Source organism: Panthera leo, chromosome A2 (genome assembly GCF_018350215.1).
Source record: "Panthera leo isolate Ple1 chromosome A2, P.leo_Ple1_pat1.1, whole genome shotgun sequence".
Classification (NCBI taxonomy): domain Eukaryota; kingdom Metazoa; phylum Chordata; class Mammalia; order Carnivora; family Felidae; genus Panthera; species Panthera leo.
In genome coordinates this window covers 160,460,823-160,482,096 of record NC_056680.1, presented here as the reverse complement: position 1 = coordinate 160,482,096, position 21,274 = coordinate 160,460,823, and the positions used below count along the sequence as shown (strand labels likewise).

Genomic DNA, 21,274 nt, shown 5'->3' with positions numbered 1-21,274 from the left:
GGAGGCACAAAATCCGAAACAGGCTCCAGGCTCTGAGCTGTCAGCACAGAGCCCGACGCGGGGCTCGAACTCACAGACCGCGAGATCGTGACCTGAGCCGAAGTCGGACGCTCAACCGACCGAGCCACCCAGGCGCCCCCCAATTTTTTTTTTTTTTTTTAAAGAAAACCTTTAAGGTAGGGGGAAGCAATGACATATATCCCAGCACTTCAATCACACTGAGTACTTAAGAGTGAAAGACGAAGTAAACTGAAGATCCATTTCACATTTAGGTTATAAGACCATTTCTTGGATTTTATAGACTGTAAGTCACGTCCTAATTTAAGTCCATGGGGTCAGCGATGCCGTGTCTGCCTGACTCCCTGAAGATGAATTCCCAGCCTCCTGGTCCCTGGTGGGAGGATTCTGATGCGGGTAGGGGGGTATTGCACACTCTTAGAATCGCCGGACGGACTCCCCATTGCCCATGACAGGGACCTGCTCGTTGACCCCCTGGGCCGGCTCACCTCCCTCGCTTCATTCCCGGGATGGCCTCACAGATGATCCTCCCCTCGCCTGGGGGAGGAACCAGCCCCGCGTCCCCTCTCCGTCCGGGGCTCGGTGAAGAGCGAGTCTTCTCCCCACTTGCAGCTGAAGCCCCACGTCCGCCTCTGCGTCTTCCTCTCTCCAGCTCCTTTCAGCGCCTCTCGTCTCCGTCTTCCTGGCTGGGAGACCCAGACCCAGCGCCAGGACCCGGGGACGGCGCTGGCTCCTCCCGGCCGCAGGGGGCGCTGTGGGGCCGGGCCGGGCGCGAGTCCCAGCGTGCACCGCGCGGGGGCTGGGCCTGCGGGGCTGGGCGGAGCTGGAGGCCGCGCGCCCGAGGAGGTGCCGCGGGGCCGCCCGGGAATTTAGCGTCCCCGCGGGGGCGGGGGCCGGGAGGGACCGTGAAGGGCCATGGCCGAGCCGGCTCCGGTAAGAAAGGCTCCGTGCGCGGACGCCCAGTTTCGGGGCTCGGGGCGGGTCTTCGGGCTCCGGCGTGGCGGGCCGCCATCCGGGGTCCTCGCGGGGTGGCCGCGGAGGACGGGCGGAGCGGCGTCTGTCCGGGTGTAAGGTCTGGACCGTGGACGGAGCCGGTGGCCGCACTCCCGAACAAGCCGAGCGTGGATGAGGCCCACTCAGTAGCGGGCCCTGCCTGGCCGGGGGCGCCCGGGCGTGGCGGGGGCTGACAAGGGAAAGGAGAGAAATGGGTCTGGTTCCCTTGTGGGTGTCACAGCTCAGCCAGTTTTACATGGCAGTTACTGAATTCAGAACAAGTGTTTAAAAAATTTAAGACTCTGAGTGATTGAAATGATGGCTGGCAGCGGCTTGAATACGATAATTCATCTGCTAACGTTTGAGTGTAAGAAGGAAGGAAGACAGGTCGGAAGGAATAGAATAGGATATAAAAATCTAAGCAGAATACACACTATTTGTTTAATGTTTTGTTGCAATCGAGGTTTGGAAGGAATGACCATTTATTATGTTTTTTTTTAAATACCTTACAAACTTTCATATTGAGCATTTTTTCTTTTTTTTTTAATTTTTTTAATGTTTATTTATTATTAAGAGACAGAGAGACACAGAACGTGAGCAGGGGAGGGGTGGAGAGAGGGGGAGACATAGAATCTGAAGTAGGCTCCAGGCTCTGAGCTGTCAGCACAGAGCCCTACGCGGGGCTTGAACTCACAAACTGAGAGATCATGACCTGAGCCAAAGTCGGTCGCTTAACCAACTGAGTCACCCAGGCGCCCCGAGCATTTTTTCTGATCACTAAATGAATTCATGAGGTTATTTCAAAGTAGCGTTAATAGTCTCAGCTAAGAAAGCATAATTCCTAGGATTAAATATTCAAAAGATATGCAACACTTTTATGGAGAAATTATAAATAAATGGGAGATAGCGAGGCCCGTAGATGGAAAGACTAAATACAGTAAAGATGATACTTTTCTTCCAAGTTAATATGTAAATTTACCGCAGTTTTATCAAAATGGCAGTAAGATTTTTTGTGAATGTAAACAGATTTTATTTTTTGTTTAAAAAAATTTTTTTAGGGGCGCCTGGGTGGCTCAGTCGGTTAAGCGTCCGACTTCAGCTCAGGTCATGATCTCATGGTTTGTGAGTTTGAGCCCTGTGTAGGGCTCTCTGCTGTCAACACAGAACCTGCTTTGGATCCCCTGCCCTTCCATGCTCGTTCTCTCTCTCTCCCCACTCCAAATAAATAAACTTTAAAAAATAAAAAAAAATAACAGAGAAGACATACACAAGGAGAAAGTATTTGTAACCTAATTTAGTCAACAATTAATCAATATACAAGTTATATAAATAAATTGTAGAAATGAGCACCTGGGTGGCTCAGTCAGCTGAGCATCTGACTCTTGGTTTTGGCTCAGGTCATGATCTCAGTTTGTGGGATCGAGCCCTGCATCAGGCTCTGCGCTGATGACGTGGAGCCTGCTTGGGAATCTCCCTCTCCTCTCTCTGTCCCTCCCCTATTTGTGCTGTCCCTCTCTCTCTCAAAATAAGTAAACTTAAAAAAAATGAAATCCTAGAAATGAAAGCATAAGTCACCCAGTAAAAACTATAGGTAAAAGATCTGAACAGTCAGTTCAGAAAACTGAAAACAAATGGTCAGTGGATAAAAGAATGGATTAAAAATTGTGACATATTCAGATAATAGAACACGACACAAAATTAAATCAATTCTGTATATATCAATATGGACAGATCTCAAAATGTTGAATGAAAAATCCAAGCTGCAATATAATAAAGCATTTGTGCATAAAAATTAAAGTAATATTTATAGATACTTATGTGTATTTAAAAATTAAAAACATGAATTGAAAAGTTACTACATGCACATAATGTTCGCTTCTTGGAAGAGAGAATAGGACTGAGTATAAGATATATTGAAGGGGCCCCTGGGTGGCTCGATTTGTTGAGCTTACAGCTCTTGATTTTGGCTCGGGTCATGATCTCACGGTTTGTGAGATCGAGCCCCAAGTTGGGCTCTGTGCTGACAGCATGGAGCCTGCTTGGGATTTTCTCTGTGCCTCTTCCCAGTGCCCCTGCCCTCTCTCTCAAAATAAATAAACATTTAAAAAAAACAATAGGACACCTGGGTGGCTCAGTCGGTTAAGCAGCTGACTCTTGATTTCAGCTCAGGTCATGATCTCATGGTTTGGGAGACTGAGCCCCAAGTTGGGCTCTGCACTGACAGTTGGGAGCCTGCTTGGGATTCTCTTTCCCTCTCTACCCCTCCCCCACTCACACATTTTCTCTCTCTCTCTCTCTCAAAATAAATAAACTTTAATAAATTTTAGAAAGATTTTAAAAATATTGAAGAGGGACTAAAGAGGACTTGAGTTTCATGTCATATTCTATTTCATTAAAAGGAAGTCTGAAGAGTTTCCGATTCTGTGTCTCCCTCTCTCTCTGCCCCTCCCCCGTTCATGCTCTGTCTCTCTCTGTCCCAAAAATAAATAAAAAATGTTGGAAAAAAAAAAAAGGAAGTCTGAAGAAAAATGTTGAATTCTTAAATCAGTAGTATACTGATAACAACCCAGGATACTTGTTATAATGTTCTAATTTTCTGAATCTTTAACTTCTGAAAATTAAAGTAATAATGAAGGCTTTTTGAGCATTTCTTGAAAACATGTTTAAAGTAAGGAATTTAATCAGAGGAGAATAAGTATATTTTAAACAAAAACATGCATTCATTTCTGCTATAACACATCACATGCATTTCTAAAAATCACAGTGCAATGCAAAATCATGTAGTAAAAACCATAGCTTACCGGAGGAATGGTGTTTAGATACACAACATTCAAAAAGTTTGTCAGTGACATGTTGAAAAGATAGGAACCTAGTAAAAACACACTTTTATGCGTGTTAAATTATTAACAAAATAAACTAGCTTAAAAACTACCTGAAATTTGCTTATGGAAGTGGGTGTAAGAAGGGGCGGTGAGGTGGAAGGACCATTATCCGAAATCAGACGGAAAGTTTCAACACCAGGTTTGGAGAGGTTGGGCTCATAAAACAGGGTAATTAATCTGAGGAAGCTGGCGGATTCTTCTCGAAGGGTATGCGCGGGCGTGTTTTGTATATTCCTTCTCATCTCTCTGTGGCAGCCTGGCACGGTTCCTTCCCCTCGCCACTGCTGACATTCTGTAACTGGCTAGTTTGTGTTGTAGGGGGCTGTCTCGTGCTCTGTGGGATGTTGACCAGTATCCACTACATGCAAGTAGCAGCTTGCCCAGTCCTGACAAAAGTGTCCCCAGACATTGCCAAACGTCCTCTGGGGTGTAAAATTGTCCCCATGTGGAACTGACCTAGAGTTTCTCACTGACAAACTTGCATATAAGCAAGTGTAAAATTTTGTGACAAATTATTTCTGTTTCAGTTTTTTTTTAATGTTTATTTTTGAGAGAGAAAGCGTGAGCAGGGGAGGGGCAGAGAGACAGAGACGGAGAATCCAAAGCAGGCTCCAGGCTCTGAGCTGTCAGCACAGAGCCTGACTTGGGGCTCGAACTCACGAGCTGTGAGATCATGACCTGAGCTGAAGTCAAACACCCAGCCTACTGAGCCACCCAGGCACCCAATACCAATCATGTTAGGACAAATTCACATTTTAAAAACATAGCAGAAATGACTGTTTCATTAAACTTAATGAATCTCTGATATAAATGTAAAGGAATTATTAGATTTTTTTAAAAACGTAAATCTAAGCTTCATATTCAATATAACGAAAAGATGAATAAAAATAAAAGTTGAAACAAACTGGACTTTAATACCCATAGGAAGTAAACACATATGGCAAAACATTGGGAGTTAAAACTGATGTAAAGAAGACAATAGGGGGCGCCTTGGTGGCCCAGTTGGTTGAGTCTCTGACTCTTGGTTTCAGCTCAGGTCATGATCTCACAGTTTTGTGAGTTCCAGCCCCACGTCAGGCTCTGTGCTGACAGTGGGGAGCTGTTTGGGATTCTCCCTCCCTCTGCCCCTTCCCTGCTTACATTCTCTCTGTCTCTCTCAAAATAGATAAATTTAAAAAAAAACTTAAAAAAGAAAGCAATAGGGGCTCCTGGCTGGCTCAGTCAGTAGGGCATGTGACTCTTGATCTCAGGGTTGTGGCTCAAGCCCCACATTGGGTGTAGAGATTACCTAAAAAGAAAAAAAAAATCTTAAATATAATTTGAAAAAGAGAGAAAAGGAAACCATAAAAGAATGTGCATTTAATGTAAATTACTTTAACAAATATATAATTTACATGCTTCTAGTTATAAACCTTAGACAGTTGCATGCTATCACCACTCTTATTCAACATTATTCCAGCCAATACAATAAGAAAAATAAGAAATGATAGGCTTAAATGGTTAAAAGAAATGTTAATTTGCAGATCTCGTTCTCAACATAGACACTCCAAGGCAGTCAACTAAAGTGTTAGCCAACAAGGGAATTCATTTCCAGAATAAACACAAAAATTAGCTTCCCAACCTTTCATAATTAGAAATTTTAGTGGGGGAAAAAAAACCAAAACATAGTAGCAACAAAAACTCTACCATTCCTAGAAATGAACCTGTTGAGAATTATGTAAAATCTACATGAAGAAAACTAATTTTACTAAAGCACATAAAAATGTCTAGAAAAATGAGAAAGATGGTTCTGCGTGGAAAGAACCCATATTTTAGAGGCCCATTTCTCCCCAAATTAATATATTAAGCACATTCGTATCAGAATCCCATGAGAATTTGTATAAATTTGACAAAATATCTTTACTATTTATGTAGAAGAGAAAACAGACAAGGAAAGCCAAGACGTTTTCCTATGGGAAATGATGGAGGTTAGTGGTGGATGGCCATGCCCCCTTAAAAAGCAAAATATCTAGGGGCGCCTGCGTGGCTCAGTCGGTTAAGCGTCCGACTTTGGCTCAGGTCATGATCTCACGGTCTGTGAGTTCGAGCCCCGCGTCGGGCTCTGTGCTGACAGCTCGGAGCCTGGAGCCTGTTTCAGATTCTGTGTCTCCCTCTCTCTGACCCTCCCCCCTTCATGCTCTGTCTCTCTCTGTCTCAAAAATAAATAAAGGTTAAAAAAAAAATAAGAAAAAGCAAAATATCTGATAAAACTATAAGAATTATACTGCAGTATTGGAGCAAAAAAGGATAAATGGAAGTATAAATGGAGTATAAATGGCAAGTATAAATGGAAGCCTAATTAATGAAAAACAATCCCAAATCAGTGGTGAAAGAATAGACTGTTGAGTAAGTTTTGTGATAACTGAAAATCCACTTGGAAAAAGAATTATGTTCCTTCCTGTTATGTTACACATAAATAAGTTCCAGATGGAAAACGGTATAAGTCTAATAAAAGTTATAAGAATGTTATGAAGAATTTAAGAGAATATTTTATAATTTTAGAATAGGAGAAGTCTTCCAAATCAAGATACTAAACCCTAAAGCCACAAAAGAGGTTCTCCTGAAAACTATAATAATATAAGAGAAAAGCAGTGTAGAAGATGGAGAAATTATCTTTATTTGAGAATTTTTATTGTATCCCACCATAAACTTAATAGGATTGATAAATAATATGGCACATTAATTGGATACACAGTAAGTTTACAAAAATCAGTAACTTTTTAAAAAACTATTAATAATAATTTGAAATGGCACCCCAAAAGGGGTGGTCTCATTTACAATTGTTGGAGAGACCACAGAAGACCAGAAATAAAGTTAATAAAAAAGACTCAGAACATTTATGAAGAAAATAGTTAAGTTTATTAAGGATAGCAAGCTGGACCAAATGAATGTAGAACATGTTTCTAGATGAGATCAATCTTTCCTAAATGCATATATACAGTTAATGCAGTCCAGACTGGAATTCCAATGCACTTTTTTTGTTGTTGGACTAAATAATTTTGGAGTTTATAAGGAAGGATACATATCTACAAATTCACAGCAGTAACTTTGAAAAGAATGTGAGGAGAGGGTAAGACTTATCATCCCATTATTACAATATTGCATAGGTACTGTAATCAGACACATATAGAAAGTGTAAGAATATATAGATTCACATATTTATGAAAATCTAATACATGCAAAGATTAAATGTTGGCATTCCAATCTAAGGAGAAAGGATAGTATACTTATTGGTGTGTGATTGGCTCTCCATATGTATCTATTAAAGATGCCAATCTCATCTGTAGAATTTTCTTTGATTTTTACTAAAAATATTAACTTATTTTGAGAGAGAAAGAGATTATGTGAGCAGGGGAGGGGCAGAGAGAGAGAGGGAGAGAGAGAATCCCAAGCAGGCTCCCCACTGTCAGCACTGAGCCTGATGCAGGGCTCCATCTTGCAAACTGTGAGATCATGACCTGAGCCAAAATCGAGAGCCAGAAGCTCAACTGACTGAGCCACCCAGGTGCCCCTCATCTATAGAATTAAATTGCAAATCTAAGGGCAAAAAATATTAGTAGAATATTTGTATAACTTTTTGGTGTGGGGGACATTTAAAAAGCTGGAAACTATGGGGGCACCTGGGTGGCTCAGTCTCACGTCTCTCTCTCAAAATAAACCTTTAAAAAATTGAAAAACAAACCTGGAAACCATGGAAAGGACTGACAGATCAAATTAAAGGCTCAAAATGCTCTATTTGGCAGAAGATAAAATCAAAACACAAACGACTAGGGGAGAAAATGTTTGCTAGTCAATCAAAGGATGATTAACCCTGATATAAAGAAGTTCATTCAAATTATAGGAGTCCACGAGAATGTTGAGCAAAGGATGTGAACAGACATGTACAAAGATACTGGAACATCCTCCGCACCCGAAAAGTATGAAAAGGATGTTAAGCCTCACAAATGAATGCAAATTAAAACAATGAAATTTTTTACCCATTGCACTGGCGAAAAAAAAAAATAATAAAGGTTTAAAAACATGCTGTGCTGATGAAGGTGCAAAGAAATAAGTCTCATTAACAAAAGGGCAAAAGTGCTGGATTTTTTTTGGAAGGCAGTCTAGTGGTGTTTATTAAACTGAACATTTTTATACCTTTTGATTTAGTAGTTCTCCTTTTTAGGCTTTTTAGTGGTAAAAGCACTAGTATATCAGGAAGCATATCAGAGCATTGTTTGTAATTTATAAAGGAAATGGAAACTATATGTCCCATTCATGGGGTACGTGTGCCCATGCAATGGAATATAATGCAGTTTGCAAAAACCTGGTTTTGCCTATACACACTGACCTGGAAAAACACCTGACATATTAAGTGAATGAAGTTACACAGTGCTTTATTCCCTCTTTTGTTTTTAAAAGAAGAAAAATATCCTATACAAATGCATATGTAGTTTGAACAACCATAAAGAACCACGGAAGGTATGGTGGTTAACAGAACCACATGGTTGGAGTAGGGGGAGGAGCAGTTCTCAAGGAGGAAGCTGCTGAATACACAAGAACAGCATCCTCTAAAAAAGTCTTTTAAATTGATGAAAAGGAGGGGCACCTGGTTGGCCAGTGGGTAAAGCGGGTGATTCTTGATCTCAGGGTTGTGAGTTCGAGCTCCATGTTGAGGGTAGAGTTTACTTAAAGAAAATAAATACATTGATGAGAAGGAGCTGAAATCATTTTGAAGCAATAATGACTATGTATGTATTATGTCTGTAATTTCAGTTACCTCTGACTTTTGAAGATGTTGCCATTTATTTCTCTGAACAAGAATGGCAGAATCTGGAGGCATGGCAGAAGGAGCTTTACAAGCATGTAATGAGAACCAATTATGAGATTCTTGTTTCTCTAGGTAAGAAGTGCTTGATTTTGTGGGTAGATCCTGGAAATGGGCCTGAAAGAGGTCTTGGCCACTTGATTTTCCTGTTTGTTAGCTGGCCAGATTTCTCAGAAATTAACTCAGAAAGGTATTTTTGTTTTACCCTAGAGTCATATGTTAAATACACCAGGACTTGGGACTTTTAGTTGCTACACAGTCATAGGGTGCCATGATTTCCATATTGGAGCACTCCTAGCTCCTATCCATAATGTACCCATATTATCTTTAATATGGGTAGTGTCCCTACTTGTCAGCTTTTACAGTGGGGTCTGTATAACTCAGAAAAGCTACGATATTTCCCTGCAGTGAGATTTTGTAAGGCTATACCCTGAGATGTTTAACAGGAGCTGTCTCTGCTTGGTTATAGTAATGTGTTCTTTTTAGTCTTTTTCCTTACTTGGTCTTCGTATGTTTTGTTTTTTTTAAATTTATCAAATGTGATTTTTAAGAATCAGTCTGTTCAGAGAAGTGTCGAATGATGAAGTCTCTGCTTCATCCTCACTCCTGCACTCAGTTCATTTCCCAAGGCAACCACATTTAACCTTTTCTGTTTTAGTTCTTACTGTGGTTTCCTCCAATCTTACTATCATGCTTGTGTCTCAGTTTCTTGATTTATCACGTCTAGACAGCATTAACTCATTACTATGAAAAATGAGGGATTAACCCACTTACAGGATCTTCTGTCTCCTTTTTTCCCTTTCCCCCGAATTTTGAGGTTTTTTTTTTTTTTCAGGCCTCTATGGGCTAACTTTATAACTTAAATAATAAACTTCTAGATCATGTTCTGTGAACTTCATATTACATCTCGATTACTTCAGTGTATGAAGATAAGGTGATTAGTTCTCCTGTACTTCCTGTCACCTCTTCTGCCAGCTCCTAACAGCCATACCACTTCTTTATATCATAAGGTTTCTAATACTTTATATTCTATTCTTTTACCATAATTAAGTTTTCTAGGCTTTACATAGATAGTGTTGTTTCTAAAACATATAATCTAAGATATTACATATTTTTATTTTTACTGAAGAACCAATTAAAGTAATTGAATCTATAGAGAAAGAAAGATAATCTTATTATCATCCATCCTGTTCTACCCAGAAAGAATATTCCAAACATCAGGATTAAATGGATGTGAAGTGGTATATTGTTGTGGTTTTGATTTGAATTTCCTTAACAGCTAATCATGTTGAGCATCTTTTCATTTGTATACCTTCTTAGGAGAAATGTCTGTTCAAATACTTTGCTCATTTTTAAATTTATTTCTTTGTCTTTTTATTGTTGAGTTTTAAGAGTTCTCCATTTGTAGGGCGCCTGGTGGCTCAGTCTGTTAAGCATCTGACTCTTGATCTCATCTCAGGTCTTGATCTCAGGGTCATGAGTTCAAGCCCTGTGTTGTATTCAAAGCCTATTAAAAACAAATTCCCTATTTGTTTTGGATACTGGACCCTTATCAGATACATAATTTGCAGATAATTTTCTCCCATTCTGTGGTTGTCTGTTCACTTTCTTTATTTTTTAAATTTTTTTTTTTGGGGGGGGGGAGGGAGAGAGAGAGAGAGAGAGAGAGAGAGAGAGAAAATATGAGTGGGGGAGGGGCAGAGAGAGGGGAAGGACAGGATCCTAAGCTGGCTTGGTGCTGTTTTTTGACATCTCTTCTCACAGACTGAGATCACGACCTGAGCCGAAGTTGGATGCTTAACCGACTGAGCCACCCAGGTGCCCCTGTTCACTTTCTTGATATTATCCTTTGAAGCACAAAAGTTATCAATTTTCATGAAGCCCAACTTCTTTTTCTTGTGTTGCTTGAGCTTTTGGTGTCATATCTGAGAAACCATTGCTTAATCCAAAGTCACACAGATTCACTCCTATGTTTTCTTCTGAGAGGTTTAGAGTTTCATTGCTTACATTTAGGTCTTTGATACCTTTTGAGTTAATTTTTGTATACAGTGTGAAGTAGGGATCCAACTTCTTTTGCATATGGATATCCAGTTGTCCCAACACCATTTGTTGAAAAGTCTTTCCCCATTGAATTCTCTTGGCACCCTTTTGGAAAATCAGTTTACCATAAATGTAGAGTTTTATTTGTGGATTCTCAATACTGTTTCATTGATGTATATATGTTTGTCTTTTTGATTACCATTACTTTTAGGATCAATTTGTCAAAAAACAAGGCAGATTGGATTCGGGGAATATTGTCATTTTAACAATATCAAGGCTTCCTTTTCATGAACATGGGATATCTTCCTATTCATTTAGGACAAAGTCTCTTTGAACAATATTTTATAGTTTTTATTGTATAAGTCTTGGATTTCTTTTATTAAATTTATTCCTAAATGTTTTATTCTTTTTTGTGTTATTATAAATTGAATTGTTTTCTTGGTTTTGTTTTTTTATTTATTTTTTAAGTTTATTCACTCAGAGAGAGAGAGAGCAAGAGAGAGAGAGAGAGCGAGAGCGCGCAAGCACAAGCTTGGGAGGGGCAAAGAGAAAGGGAGAGAGAATACCAAGCAGGCTCTGCACCATCAGCTCAAAGCCTGATGTGGAGCTTGAACTCACAAACTGTGAGATCATGACCTGAGCCAACGTTGGACACTTAACTGACTGAGCCACCCAGGCTTTACTTTTGGAAAAATACTTTTATTTTAAAAGATGCTGGGATTTCAACAGATGAAGATTGAGAATAGGTATATGGATTTAAACAAAAGATAGGGATTCCTTTTCTCATGAAAGAAGTCTTAGAATTCTTTTGGGATTGAAGTCAGATTTCAGAGGACAAGGAGGAATCTAGAACAGTGATCTGTCTCCACATGTACTACACCACTCTGACATTTTATTCCTGAGGCAGGCATTGCCCAGCGTACCCTCTTTCTCTTATTTGAACCATACACTGATCTCCCTTTAGCAACCTATGAAGCATACTTTAGATTCTGTTAAATATATTTTATTGAAAGAAAATTTTACTTGAAAATAAATAAATTAAACATTTCTTTTGGGAAATGGGGGTCATATATTAAAGAATCTTGTAACTGTTTTCATCTGTTTATTTCATTGCTTACAACCCTTTTTTTTTTTTAAATAATTTGTTTTTATTAATGTTTTTTAACGTTTATTTTTGAGACAGAGAGAGACAGAGCACGAACAGGGGAGGGGCAGAGAGAGAGGGAGACACAGAATCTGAAACAGGCTCCAGGCTCCGAGCTGTCAGCACAGAGCCTGACTCGGGGCTCGAACTCACGGACCGTGAGATCGTGACCTGAGCCGAAGTCGGACGCTTAACCGACCGAGCCACCCAGGCGCCCCTCAACCCTTTTTATTCTAGCAGAACTCCACCATGTTTGGAGTCATGATTAGCACCGTCACCAGAGAACTTCTGAGAATATTTTAGCTGGAGCTACCTACTTTGAAATTGCCTAGGACAGGCATTCGAGTTATTTTTCCATCTCCCCCTCTTCTCGTGATATCTGTCCAGCTGTCTCCAGAGCTGTCCCACCATTCTCAGAGCACCCTGCTAGTGAGTTTTAGGAAACCCATGGCTAAATACATACTGCTAGACATATGGGGACCAAGACAGGATTTAAACAGTATAACTGATTTAACAGGTCCAGAAAGATGAGGAAGAACTTTTAGGATGTGTGGGCAGTTTTACTCCTCTTTGTGCAAACCTATAATCTATTTTTTGACATCTCTTCTCATACATTATCCCAGGAATACATTTAAAAAATTTAAAAACAACTCCGCGTGCTTTAAATTTAGTGCTCAAAGAAACCAAACTACCCTGTCTAACTTCTTTGTACAGATGATGGACTTCCCAAACCAGAACTAATATCACGGATTGAACAGGGGAAAGAGTTCTTCAAGAACTGGGGAGAATCACAGAAATCAGGAAACATAATTTGCTCTTCAGCTGATCTGCATTTTGATCCAGTTATTGAGGGACATCTGTTTTGGCGTGAGTATTAAGAAATTAGGGCCCTTTCCTGAGGACATCACATTCAGATATCTTTGTTCCAGTTCTCTGATCATGTCTTCCTGTTTGGCTAGGCTGAGGCTTGATGTCTGGCATATTCTAGAAAAAGGCAGTAAAGCACAGTGGTTAGGAGTATGGGTCCTGGAGTCTGAGTCTGGATCTTGCTTTTCCGGGTCGCCTTGGGCAAGTTATTCAACCTCTCGATATTTCAGTTTCCTGGCCTATGAAATGAAGATAATAAAAGCACCTACATTGTAGGTTTAAATAGGTTAGTATACATAAAGTGTTAAAATGATACATGGCACACAGTGAGAGCTCAGTAAGTAGGCACTGTTGTTAGTAGGCAGGGCTGGTGTGGGGCGGGGTGGTAGCGAAACTGGTTACCTAAATCCTAGTGACCAAAATTGCTTCCTTCCTATCTGGGAACTGTTGTCTCTACTTGAATACCTAAAACTTAGCTCTCCTCTGTTGTTTCTTGTTATCATAGGAGAGTCTGAAATTTTTGGATTCTTAAAAGGCAGCATTAAAATATGGAATGAGAAAGCCAACGGGAGCATCATTCCCAGAAATTTGTTTAAGTTTGCTTAGTTTGTTGCTGCTGCTTTCTGGACAGTAAAGGAGTTTTGCGTCACAAATTCTTTCACTTTTTACCATCTGTTATCATTTCTTCCAAGAAACCTTTTTAAAAGGTTGGTGGGAATAGGGGCGAGGAGTGGGGAACAGAGCCCAAGCCCTGCTGCCTGGCCTGAGGGACATCCCCTGGGTGACATGGGACCGTGGTGTTAGGGTCTATTAGTGACACCGTCATCATGCTGACTCCAGAAATGCCTCCACATCAAAACGGCACAAGTTGGATGGTCCTGTAGTCATGGCGGTGAGCACATGGGGTGTGCAGTATGCCAGGCACATGTTCAACACTGTAACTGCAAGAACTCACTTAATAATCATGACAATCAAATGTCCTGTCGTTTCCCTGTTTCTACGGGAGAAGGAACCAAAGCCAAGAGAGATTCACTTGACAGAGGCTAGACAGCGAAAGGTGGGATTTGAACCCAGACGGTCTCATTTCAGAGCATAGGCCCTATTAAGACCTATATTTTCCTTTTTTTTTTTAAGTTTATTTATGTTATCTCTGTACCCAACATGAGGCTCGAACTGATGACGCTGAGATCAAGAGTGGCATGCTATTCCGACTGAGCCCGCCAAGCGCTCCTAGATTTTCCTCTTTTAAGATAAGTTTTTTTCGGTTTAATTTTAGCAGACTCTCACCAAACTCCTGGTCATTAAATGGAACCATACTGAAATGTCCTTGGTTGTGGAGCTCCGTGGGAGCTGGGTTCCCAGAGGTCACTGTTATTGCTCCCTTTCCTGGTGATACAAGCCTTTAGTCATGACAGGAATACGGACTGAAGTTTTGTTTTCCATTTCAGGAAGTCAACAAGCTGTGAATTCAGGCGAAGCTAAATGCCGGTTCCAAGTAGATCTCCTACAGGGCCAGTGCCCCTCTGAACCCTCACTAGGAGGAAGGGCAGATGCTTCCTTCGGGCCTGACGGGAGGATCGCTCTCGTGAATCCACACAGACGTGTCGCATGGGCTCCGATTCCAGTAGTCCCTAGCTGCAGGGAACCTACCCGGAGAGAAGGAATCCCAAGTCGCAGAACTCTGGCTCCCCCTGCCTTTCAGGAGGTCCCCTCCTGGGAGGGCACCCAGCACCCAAGCGCCGTCAGTGAGGAAAGCTTTTGGAAGAAGAGTCACTTAGAGAAGCACCAGAGCCACTTGAGTGACCAGCCGTGTAGGCCCTGGAAGAAATTCAGCAAACAAGCTGATCCACAGCAACAGCGCAGCATCCCTCAGGGTCCGAGGCGTTTCCGGTGTCACGACTGCGGGCGCAGCTTCCACCGGAAGCGGTATTTGCTGAGGCATCATCTGGCTGTACCCGCGGGGACGAGCCCCCCGCAGGGCCCTGGATGTAAACGGTGCGGCCCGCGCCAGCAGAGCCTTCTCGGCCACCGCCTCCGGCGCCGGGGGGAGAGGCCTTCCCAGTGCCCCAGGTGCGACCGGAACGCTCTCCCGAAGAACAGCCTGGCGGCTCCCCAGGGCCAGCCCAGCAGCGGGAGGCTGGTCTCCCGTGGCGAAGGTGACCTGGCCCTCCCAGGGAAGGCACGGCGGGCCAGCTTGCGCTCGGGAGGGAAGCCAGGCCCGTGGCCGGGGGCCGCGGAGACTGTCCGCCACCGCCCCGCCGGGGAGAGGCCGTTGTCTTGCCCCGAGGGTGGCGAGCGCCTCGCTGCCGGGTCCCAGCTCGCCAGCCACAAACGGGTGCACGCGGGAGAGCGGCCCTTCCGGTGCCGGGAGTGCGGCGACAGCTTGCGCCCGAGCGGCTCGCTGGAGGTCCACCGGCGCGCGCACGGCGGCGGCAGACCCTTCTCCTGCGCCAAGTGCGGCAAGGGCTTCGCCAAGCGGTGTAAGCTCACGGAGCACGTCCGAGTGCACAGCGGGGAGAGGCCCTTCGGGTGCGCCGACTGCGGCCGGAGCTTCCGCCAGAGGGGACAGCTGCTGCGGCACCGGCGCCTGCACACGGACGAGAAGCCCTTCCAGTGCCCGGAGTGCGGGCTGAGCTTCCGTCTCCAGAGCATGCTGAGAGCACACCGGCTCCGGCACGGCGGGGAGAGGCCGTTCTCCTGCGGCGAGTGCGGCAGGGGCTTCGCGCACCGCTGCAAGCTCCGGGAGCACCTGCGAGTGCACAGCGGGGAGAGGCCCTTCCGGTGCCCCGAGTGCGGCAAGAGCTTCCGCCTCAAGGGCATCCTGAAGGCCCACCAGCGCACCCACAGCAAGGAGAGGCCCTTCTCGTGCGGGGAGTGCGGCAAGGGCTTCACCCGGCAGTCCAAGCTCGCCGAGCACTTCCGCGTGCACAGCGGCGAGCGGCCCTTCCGCTGCTCCAGCTGCGACCGCAGTTTCCGCCTCAAGGGGCAGCTGCTTAGTCACCAGCGCCTGCACACGGGCGAGAGACCCTTCCAGTGCCCCGAGTGCGGCAAGAGCTACCGCGTCAAGGCCGACATGAAGGCCCACCAGCTGCTGCACGGCGGCCAGATGCCCTTCTCCTGCGAGTGCGGCAAAGGCTTCGCCAAGCAGTCCAAGCTCGTCGAACACGTCCGGACGCACACGGGGGAGAAGCCCTTCCAGTGCCCCACGTGCGACAAGAGTTTCCGCCTGAAGGCGCAGCTGCTCAGCCACCAAGGCCTGCACACAGGCGAGAGGCCCTTCCACTGTCCCGAGTGTGATAAGAACTTCCGGGAGAAGGGACACATGCTGAGGCACCAGCGCATACACAGGCCCGAGAGGCCGTTCGCCTGCGGCGACTGTGGCAAGGGCTTCATCTACAAGTCCAAACTTGCCGAACACATCCGCGTGCACGCCAAATCCTGCAGTGCCCCCAGCGAGCCTGACGTCAAGAAGAGGCTCAGCCAGCTGTTCGCAATGATCGAGGCTGACTGGAGTTGAGGCCGGGAAGGGCGTCCAGAGCCTTCCGCAGGCTTGACATTCCCTGGGAATCCACAGCAGCCATAGCGAAACCCGCCGGGAGACAGATTTTAGGAACAGGGGCCCTTTTTTGGGCAAGAATGGAACCAAGTTAGGAGTATGAGAAGCCACAAAGGATTTTCTCGGCTAAAACATCACCAGGAAGGGGCGCCTGGGTGGCCCAGTCACTTGAGCATCCGAGTCCTGATTTCGGCTCAGGTCATGATCTCAGGTTGGTGGGTTCGAGCCCCAGATCTGGATCCATGCTGACAGCCCGATCCTGCTTGGGATTCTCTCTTACCCTCTGTCTCTGTCCTTCCCCCCGCTCAGGCGCGGGCGCTCTCTTTCTCTCTCTAAAATAAACATTTAAAACATCACCAGTTCTATTTCCTATCCATTGATAAAAGAGATACCTGTTCTTCTTACCATCTTAAGTGGTAATTTCCCCCCAAATGTTCAGCTAGCTCTGAAATCCCAGCTTGAATTAAGACAAAAGGAAATCCTTCCAGTACTGTTCCCAAAGTTGAGGAGATGAGGTGGCTATTAAATGTCCACTGTTCTCTTTTTCACAGTATGATTCTAAAGTGGGTGTTCAGGTATGTGTGAATTTTGTTGCAGCCCTGATATAATGTTGAATTTGGTTTTGATTCATTTATTTTGAAACTGTGAGCAATAAAACAAGTTCTCTGAATCCTGGTCTGTTTACATGAATGCTGAGGCTTCACGGTATGTTTCGTGGCGGTGATGTATATAGTTCCCCCTAAAGAAAACTGATAATTTCATCGAAGTTTGGTAATCTGAGTTGAAGAAATGTAAAAGCAAGGGTACTAAGGGGAGCCTGGGTGGCTTAGTTGGTTAAGCGCCAGCTCGGGTCATGATCTCATAGTTGGTGAGTTCGAGTCCTGCATCCGGCCCTGTGCTGACAGCTCAGAGCCTGGAGCCTGCTTCAGATTCTGTGTCTGCCCCTCCCCTGCTCGCACTCTGTTTCTCTCAAAAACAAATGATCATTAAAACAATATATATTTTTTTAAAGCGAGGATGCTAAGATGTATAGGGCTAGAATTTAGATGAGAGATGGATTGGGACAGGAGATACAGGTTTAGGAGTTGCAGAATAGGGGAGCTGTTCGAAGCCAAGACAGTGAAGGAGGTTACCAAGAGTGCCTATCTAAGCAGTGACTAAATCTGAGTAAAGACAAAATAAAGCCAAGGGGCACCAGGCTGGTTCAGTGAGCAGAGCATGCGACTTATCTCGGGGTTGTGAGTTCTAGCCCCACATTGGGTGTGGAGATTACTTAAAATCTTTAGGAAAAAAATAAATAAAGCTAGACAGCTTTGTCATGCAGCAGTACAGGCAACAACAATTTAGTGTGGAGTTTGAAAGCAAATGTTAAAAGTAAACAGAAGTCCAGGAGATTACCCCACTTGTTACATGAGGTGAAGACGGCAGGAGCACAGAATGTTTGTACATTAGGGACAGAATTCCACTGCAGACAAAGAATTCCTGACTCAGAGGGTTCATGTTTCGTGTAAAGAATGGCTGACCTGAAATTTGGAGGGATGACGGAAAATGAGACTGCAACTAACCTATAACAAACACACTATTAAAACAATGTTTCGGGGCGCCTGGGTGGCTCAGTCGGTTGAGCGTCCGACTTCGGCTCAGGTCACGATCTCGCGGTATGCGAGTTCGAGCCCCGCGTCGGGCTCTGTGCTGACCGCTCAGAGCCTGGAGCCTGTTTCGGATTCTGTGTCTCCCTCTCTCTCTGCCCCTCCCCCGTTCATGCTCTGTCTCTCTCTGTCTCAAAAATAAATAAATGTTAAAAAAAAAAAACAAAAACAAAAAAACAATGTTTCACAGATGATGTGCTCTGGAACACTAGCTCCAGAGGTATACTTTTTTTTTTCATTGTTTATTTTTGAGAGACAGAAAGAGCATGAGTGGGGGAAGAGCAGAGAGAGAGGGAGACACAGAATCCAAAGCAGTCTCCAGGCTCTGAGCTGTCAGCACAGAGCCCGACATGGGGCTTGAACCCACGAACTGTGAGATCTTGACTTGCGCCGAAGTCGGGCGTTTAACCAACTGAGCCGCCCAGGCACCCCTCCAAAGGTGTACTTTTGAAAAAAGAGAAAAGCACCACATGGCCAATTGAGGTAAAAACAGTTTTCCTCTGTTCCCTCCACCCCACCACACACACATGAAGTCTATTAGGAATACCTAATGTATAGTATATTCTTATATTGTGAATATATTTGACCTTGGGATTCTTTCTTTTTCAAAAACATTTACTATGACCTTGGGGACATAGAGTTCTGCAGGATTCATTTTGGAAAACATTACTGAAGAGCCCTTTTGGCTCCAGCAAAGCAGCCCTATGTCCGTTAAGAAGAATGAGAATCCGGGGAGCCTGGGTGGTGTAGTCAGTTGAGCATTGGCGTCTTGGTTTCAACTCAGGTCATGAGTTCACTGTTTTCGTGGGTTTGAGTCCTGTGTTGGGCTCTGCGCTGGCAGTGCAGAGCCTGCTTGGGATGCTCACTCCCTCTCGCTCTACTCCTCCCCCACTCAAGCTGTCTCTGTCTCTCTCAGGATAAATAAGTCAATTAAAAAAAAAATTTTTTTTTAAAGCATGAGAATCCAAGGAAAAGAGGTCTTAGGTTTTATGGGGCAAAGAAAACAGACCTTTAAGTCAGAATAAATTCTTATGTGGTTTAAGAGTACCCTCTTTCCTCAAGTGGTGGGACACCAGCAAAGGTCACTGACAACGTTGAAAGATTATATCATTTAGGCAGGTTTACAATCAGAGCCACGGTGATGTCTGTTGTGTTCACAGAGTAGCCAACCTCAACGTGTGGAGCTAGACTCAATGTAAGCAAAGAAGGTGGATGCCCGTGGTGGGGACCCTGCCAGCAGGATGTGATCAGGAACCCAGTAGAGGTTTCATGGGAGACTGAAGGCCGGAGCCTCTAGTTTGCTGTTCTCACTTATTGCCTGTTACCCTTGCAGGATTTCACAGATGGTAAAAGATCCAGAGTGTTCAAAATATTGTTAAAAACTAGAGGTGCCTTGGAGAAAGTCAAGAAGAAAGGTAAGATCCAACTAAACCCAAGTACTCCTTTCAATTCTTTTTAGACTTTATATAGATATAAATATATAAGGAATATAATAAATATATAGAATAATTTATAATTCTAAATTCCGAATTTTAGCATTATAAGGAGCAGGAAGATTTTTTATTCCAATCTCTAATGTTACAGAGGAGGAAACCAAAGGTATAGTAAATGTCTCACCCATAGTTAGTGGCTGGGTTGGGACTCTGTGGGTCCCCAGGTACGAGGGCAGGGATCCTTCCACCACACTTAATTGGAAATTCAGGAAATTCATATTCTGTGCATGAGAAATACCAAGTGCTTAAAGTAATAAAACCAGTACAGTTAACTAAACCAATTAATTTGTTGCAGAAGAGAGGGGAAAACGTTTTCAAAATACGAAAGAAGATTGCAAAGAAAGAGAACAGAAAAAAAAAACAACTAATGAGGACAAAATCACACAGGCCTAAGGAGATTATTAGCATCTGGAAGAGACCAAAAGAGTAATGAAAGGTATTTTTTTTTTAATAGGGAAGAAAAGCAGAGAATTAATGGAAACCCTTTATGATTATAAGAACAAAATGATTAGGGATAAAACACAAACATGTTTCAGACTGAATGTAATTCACTGCCTTACTCTTTACCAAGCAAGTTTGCGGGGGAGGTTTTCATCAACTTAACAAGGGCAGTTTGGAGTGATTAAATAACTACAGATCCAGAAACTTTTAGGTATAATTGACAAAATAAAGGACAGTTTGTTATCAGAAATTTTTTTTAACGTTAAAAAAAATTTTTTTAATGTTTATTTGTTTTTGAGAAAGAGACAGAGCATGAGCGAGGAGGGGCAGAGAGAGAGGGAGACACAGAATCCGAAGCAGTCTCCAGGCTCTGAACTGTCAGCTCAGAGCCCCAATGTGAGGCTTGGACTCATGAGCTGTGAGATCATGACCTGAGCCGAAGTTGGATGCTTAACTGACTGAGCCACCCAGGTGCCCCTGTCATCAGAAGTTTTAAAATGAAATGGAACGGAGCATCTGGGTGGCCCAGTACGTTGAGCGTCTGACTTTGGCTCAGGCCATGATCTCATGGTTCATGAATTAGAGCCCCACATTGGCCTTGCTGCTGTCAGCATAGAGCCCTCTTTGGATCCTCTGTCTTCCTTTCTCTCTGCCCCTCCCTGACTCTTTCTCTCTCTCTCAAAATAAATAAAAAATAACAGCCTCCACATTACATCCTTAACTTACAAACACTCCTGCTGGTGAGTGCTAGCTGGGTCATCTGACCATTGAATAGTAGTAGAATATGCCACCCCCAAATATGCCACTTTGGCATAAGGAAAGCAATGGAAAGGAAGCAGATACAAGTTTCCTGCCTTCCCCCCATTTGCCTAAAAGCAGGACGTCAATTTCCAAAGCTGTGCCTCGGAAATCGCCCATTGGTTTCTACCGATGCCTACTTATCAGGAAGGACAAAAGTTAATCTAGAGACAACGTTAGACTCTAGCGGCCTGGAGACAGCACCAGAGAAATCTACATAACGAACATTACTAACTAGCCTTTACTCATCGTTAGAGTACCTTCCTCAGTTTGCCTCCCTTATCACCTCCCCCCACCCCCAAGCTCCTTATAAAAGCTAAAGGACTTGTTCTGAGCCCAAGGCAGTCCAGACCTTTCCTGAAACGACGGAACGGTGAAAACCACCATGGTGAGTAAGTGAGTGGCGGAGAGGTGGGTGGAGGGGTGCAATGACTCACAATTTCATTTTGAAGAGGGGCAATTTGGGTCAGGAAAAATTGAGGCAGAAAAAGGAACGTTATGCACGGTCCAATTCCATGACTTATATGCCGGTCAATCTTGGATCTAACCT

General features: G+C 43.8%; 1 protein-coding gene across 2 annotated transcripts; it reads left to right on the top strand.

Annotated features, from left to right (window-relative positions):
• The first annotated feature begins 839 nt into the window (after positions 1–839).
• Positions 840–20,083, top strand: ZNF786 (zinc finger protein 786). Of its 2 annotated transcripts, XM_042926981.1 has the most exons (6): positions 840–951; positions 8,685–8,811; positions 12,635–12,787; positions 14,236–16,554; positions 19,326–19,407; positions 19,781–20,080. In XM_042926981.1, the coding sequence occupies exons 1-4, from the start codon at positions 934–936 to the stop codon at positions 16,302–16,304; spliced, it is 2,367 nt and encodes a 788-aa protein (XP_042782915.1). In that variant the 5' UTR covers positions 840–933; the 3' UTR covers positions 16,305–16,554; positions 19,326–19,407; positions 19,781–20,080. The 2 variants fall into 2 exon arrangements, with proteins under 2 accessions (XP_042782915.1, XP_042782916.1); XM_042926982.1 differs by lacking the exons at positions 840–951; positions 8,685–8,811 and having other exon boundaries at positions 12,703–12,787; positions 13,922–16,554; positions 19,781–20,083.
• The last annotated feature ends 1,191 nt before the right edge of the window (positions 20,084–21,274 follow it).

Bases quoted from the DNA above. Each gene is read 5' to 3' on its own strand.
- ZNF786 (XM_042926981.1), top strand. The intron at 8,812-12,634 runs GTAAGAAGTGCT...TTCTTTGTACAG, and splicing joins TGAGATTCTTGTTTCTCTAG to ATGATGGACTTCCCAAACCA. The intron at 12,788-14,235 runs GTGAGTATTAAG...TTTCCATTTCAG, and splicing joins TGAGGGACATCTGTTTTGGC to GAAGTCAACAAGCTGTGAAT.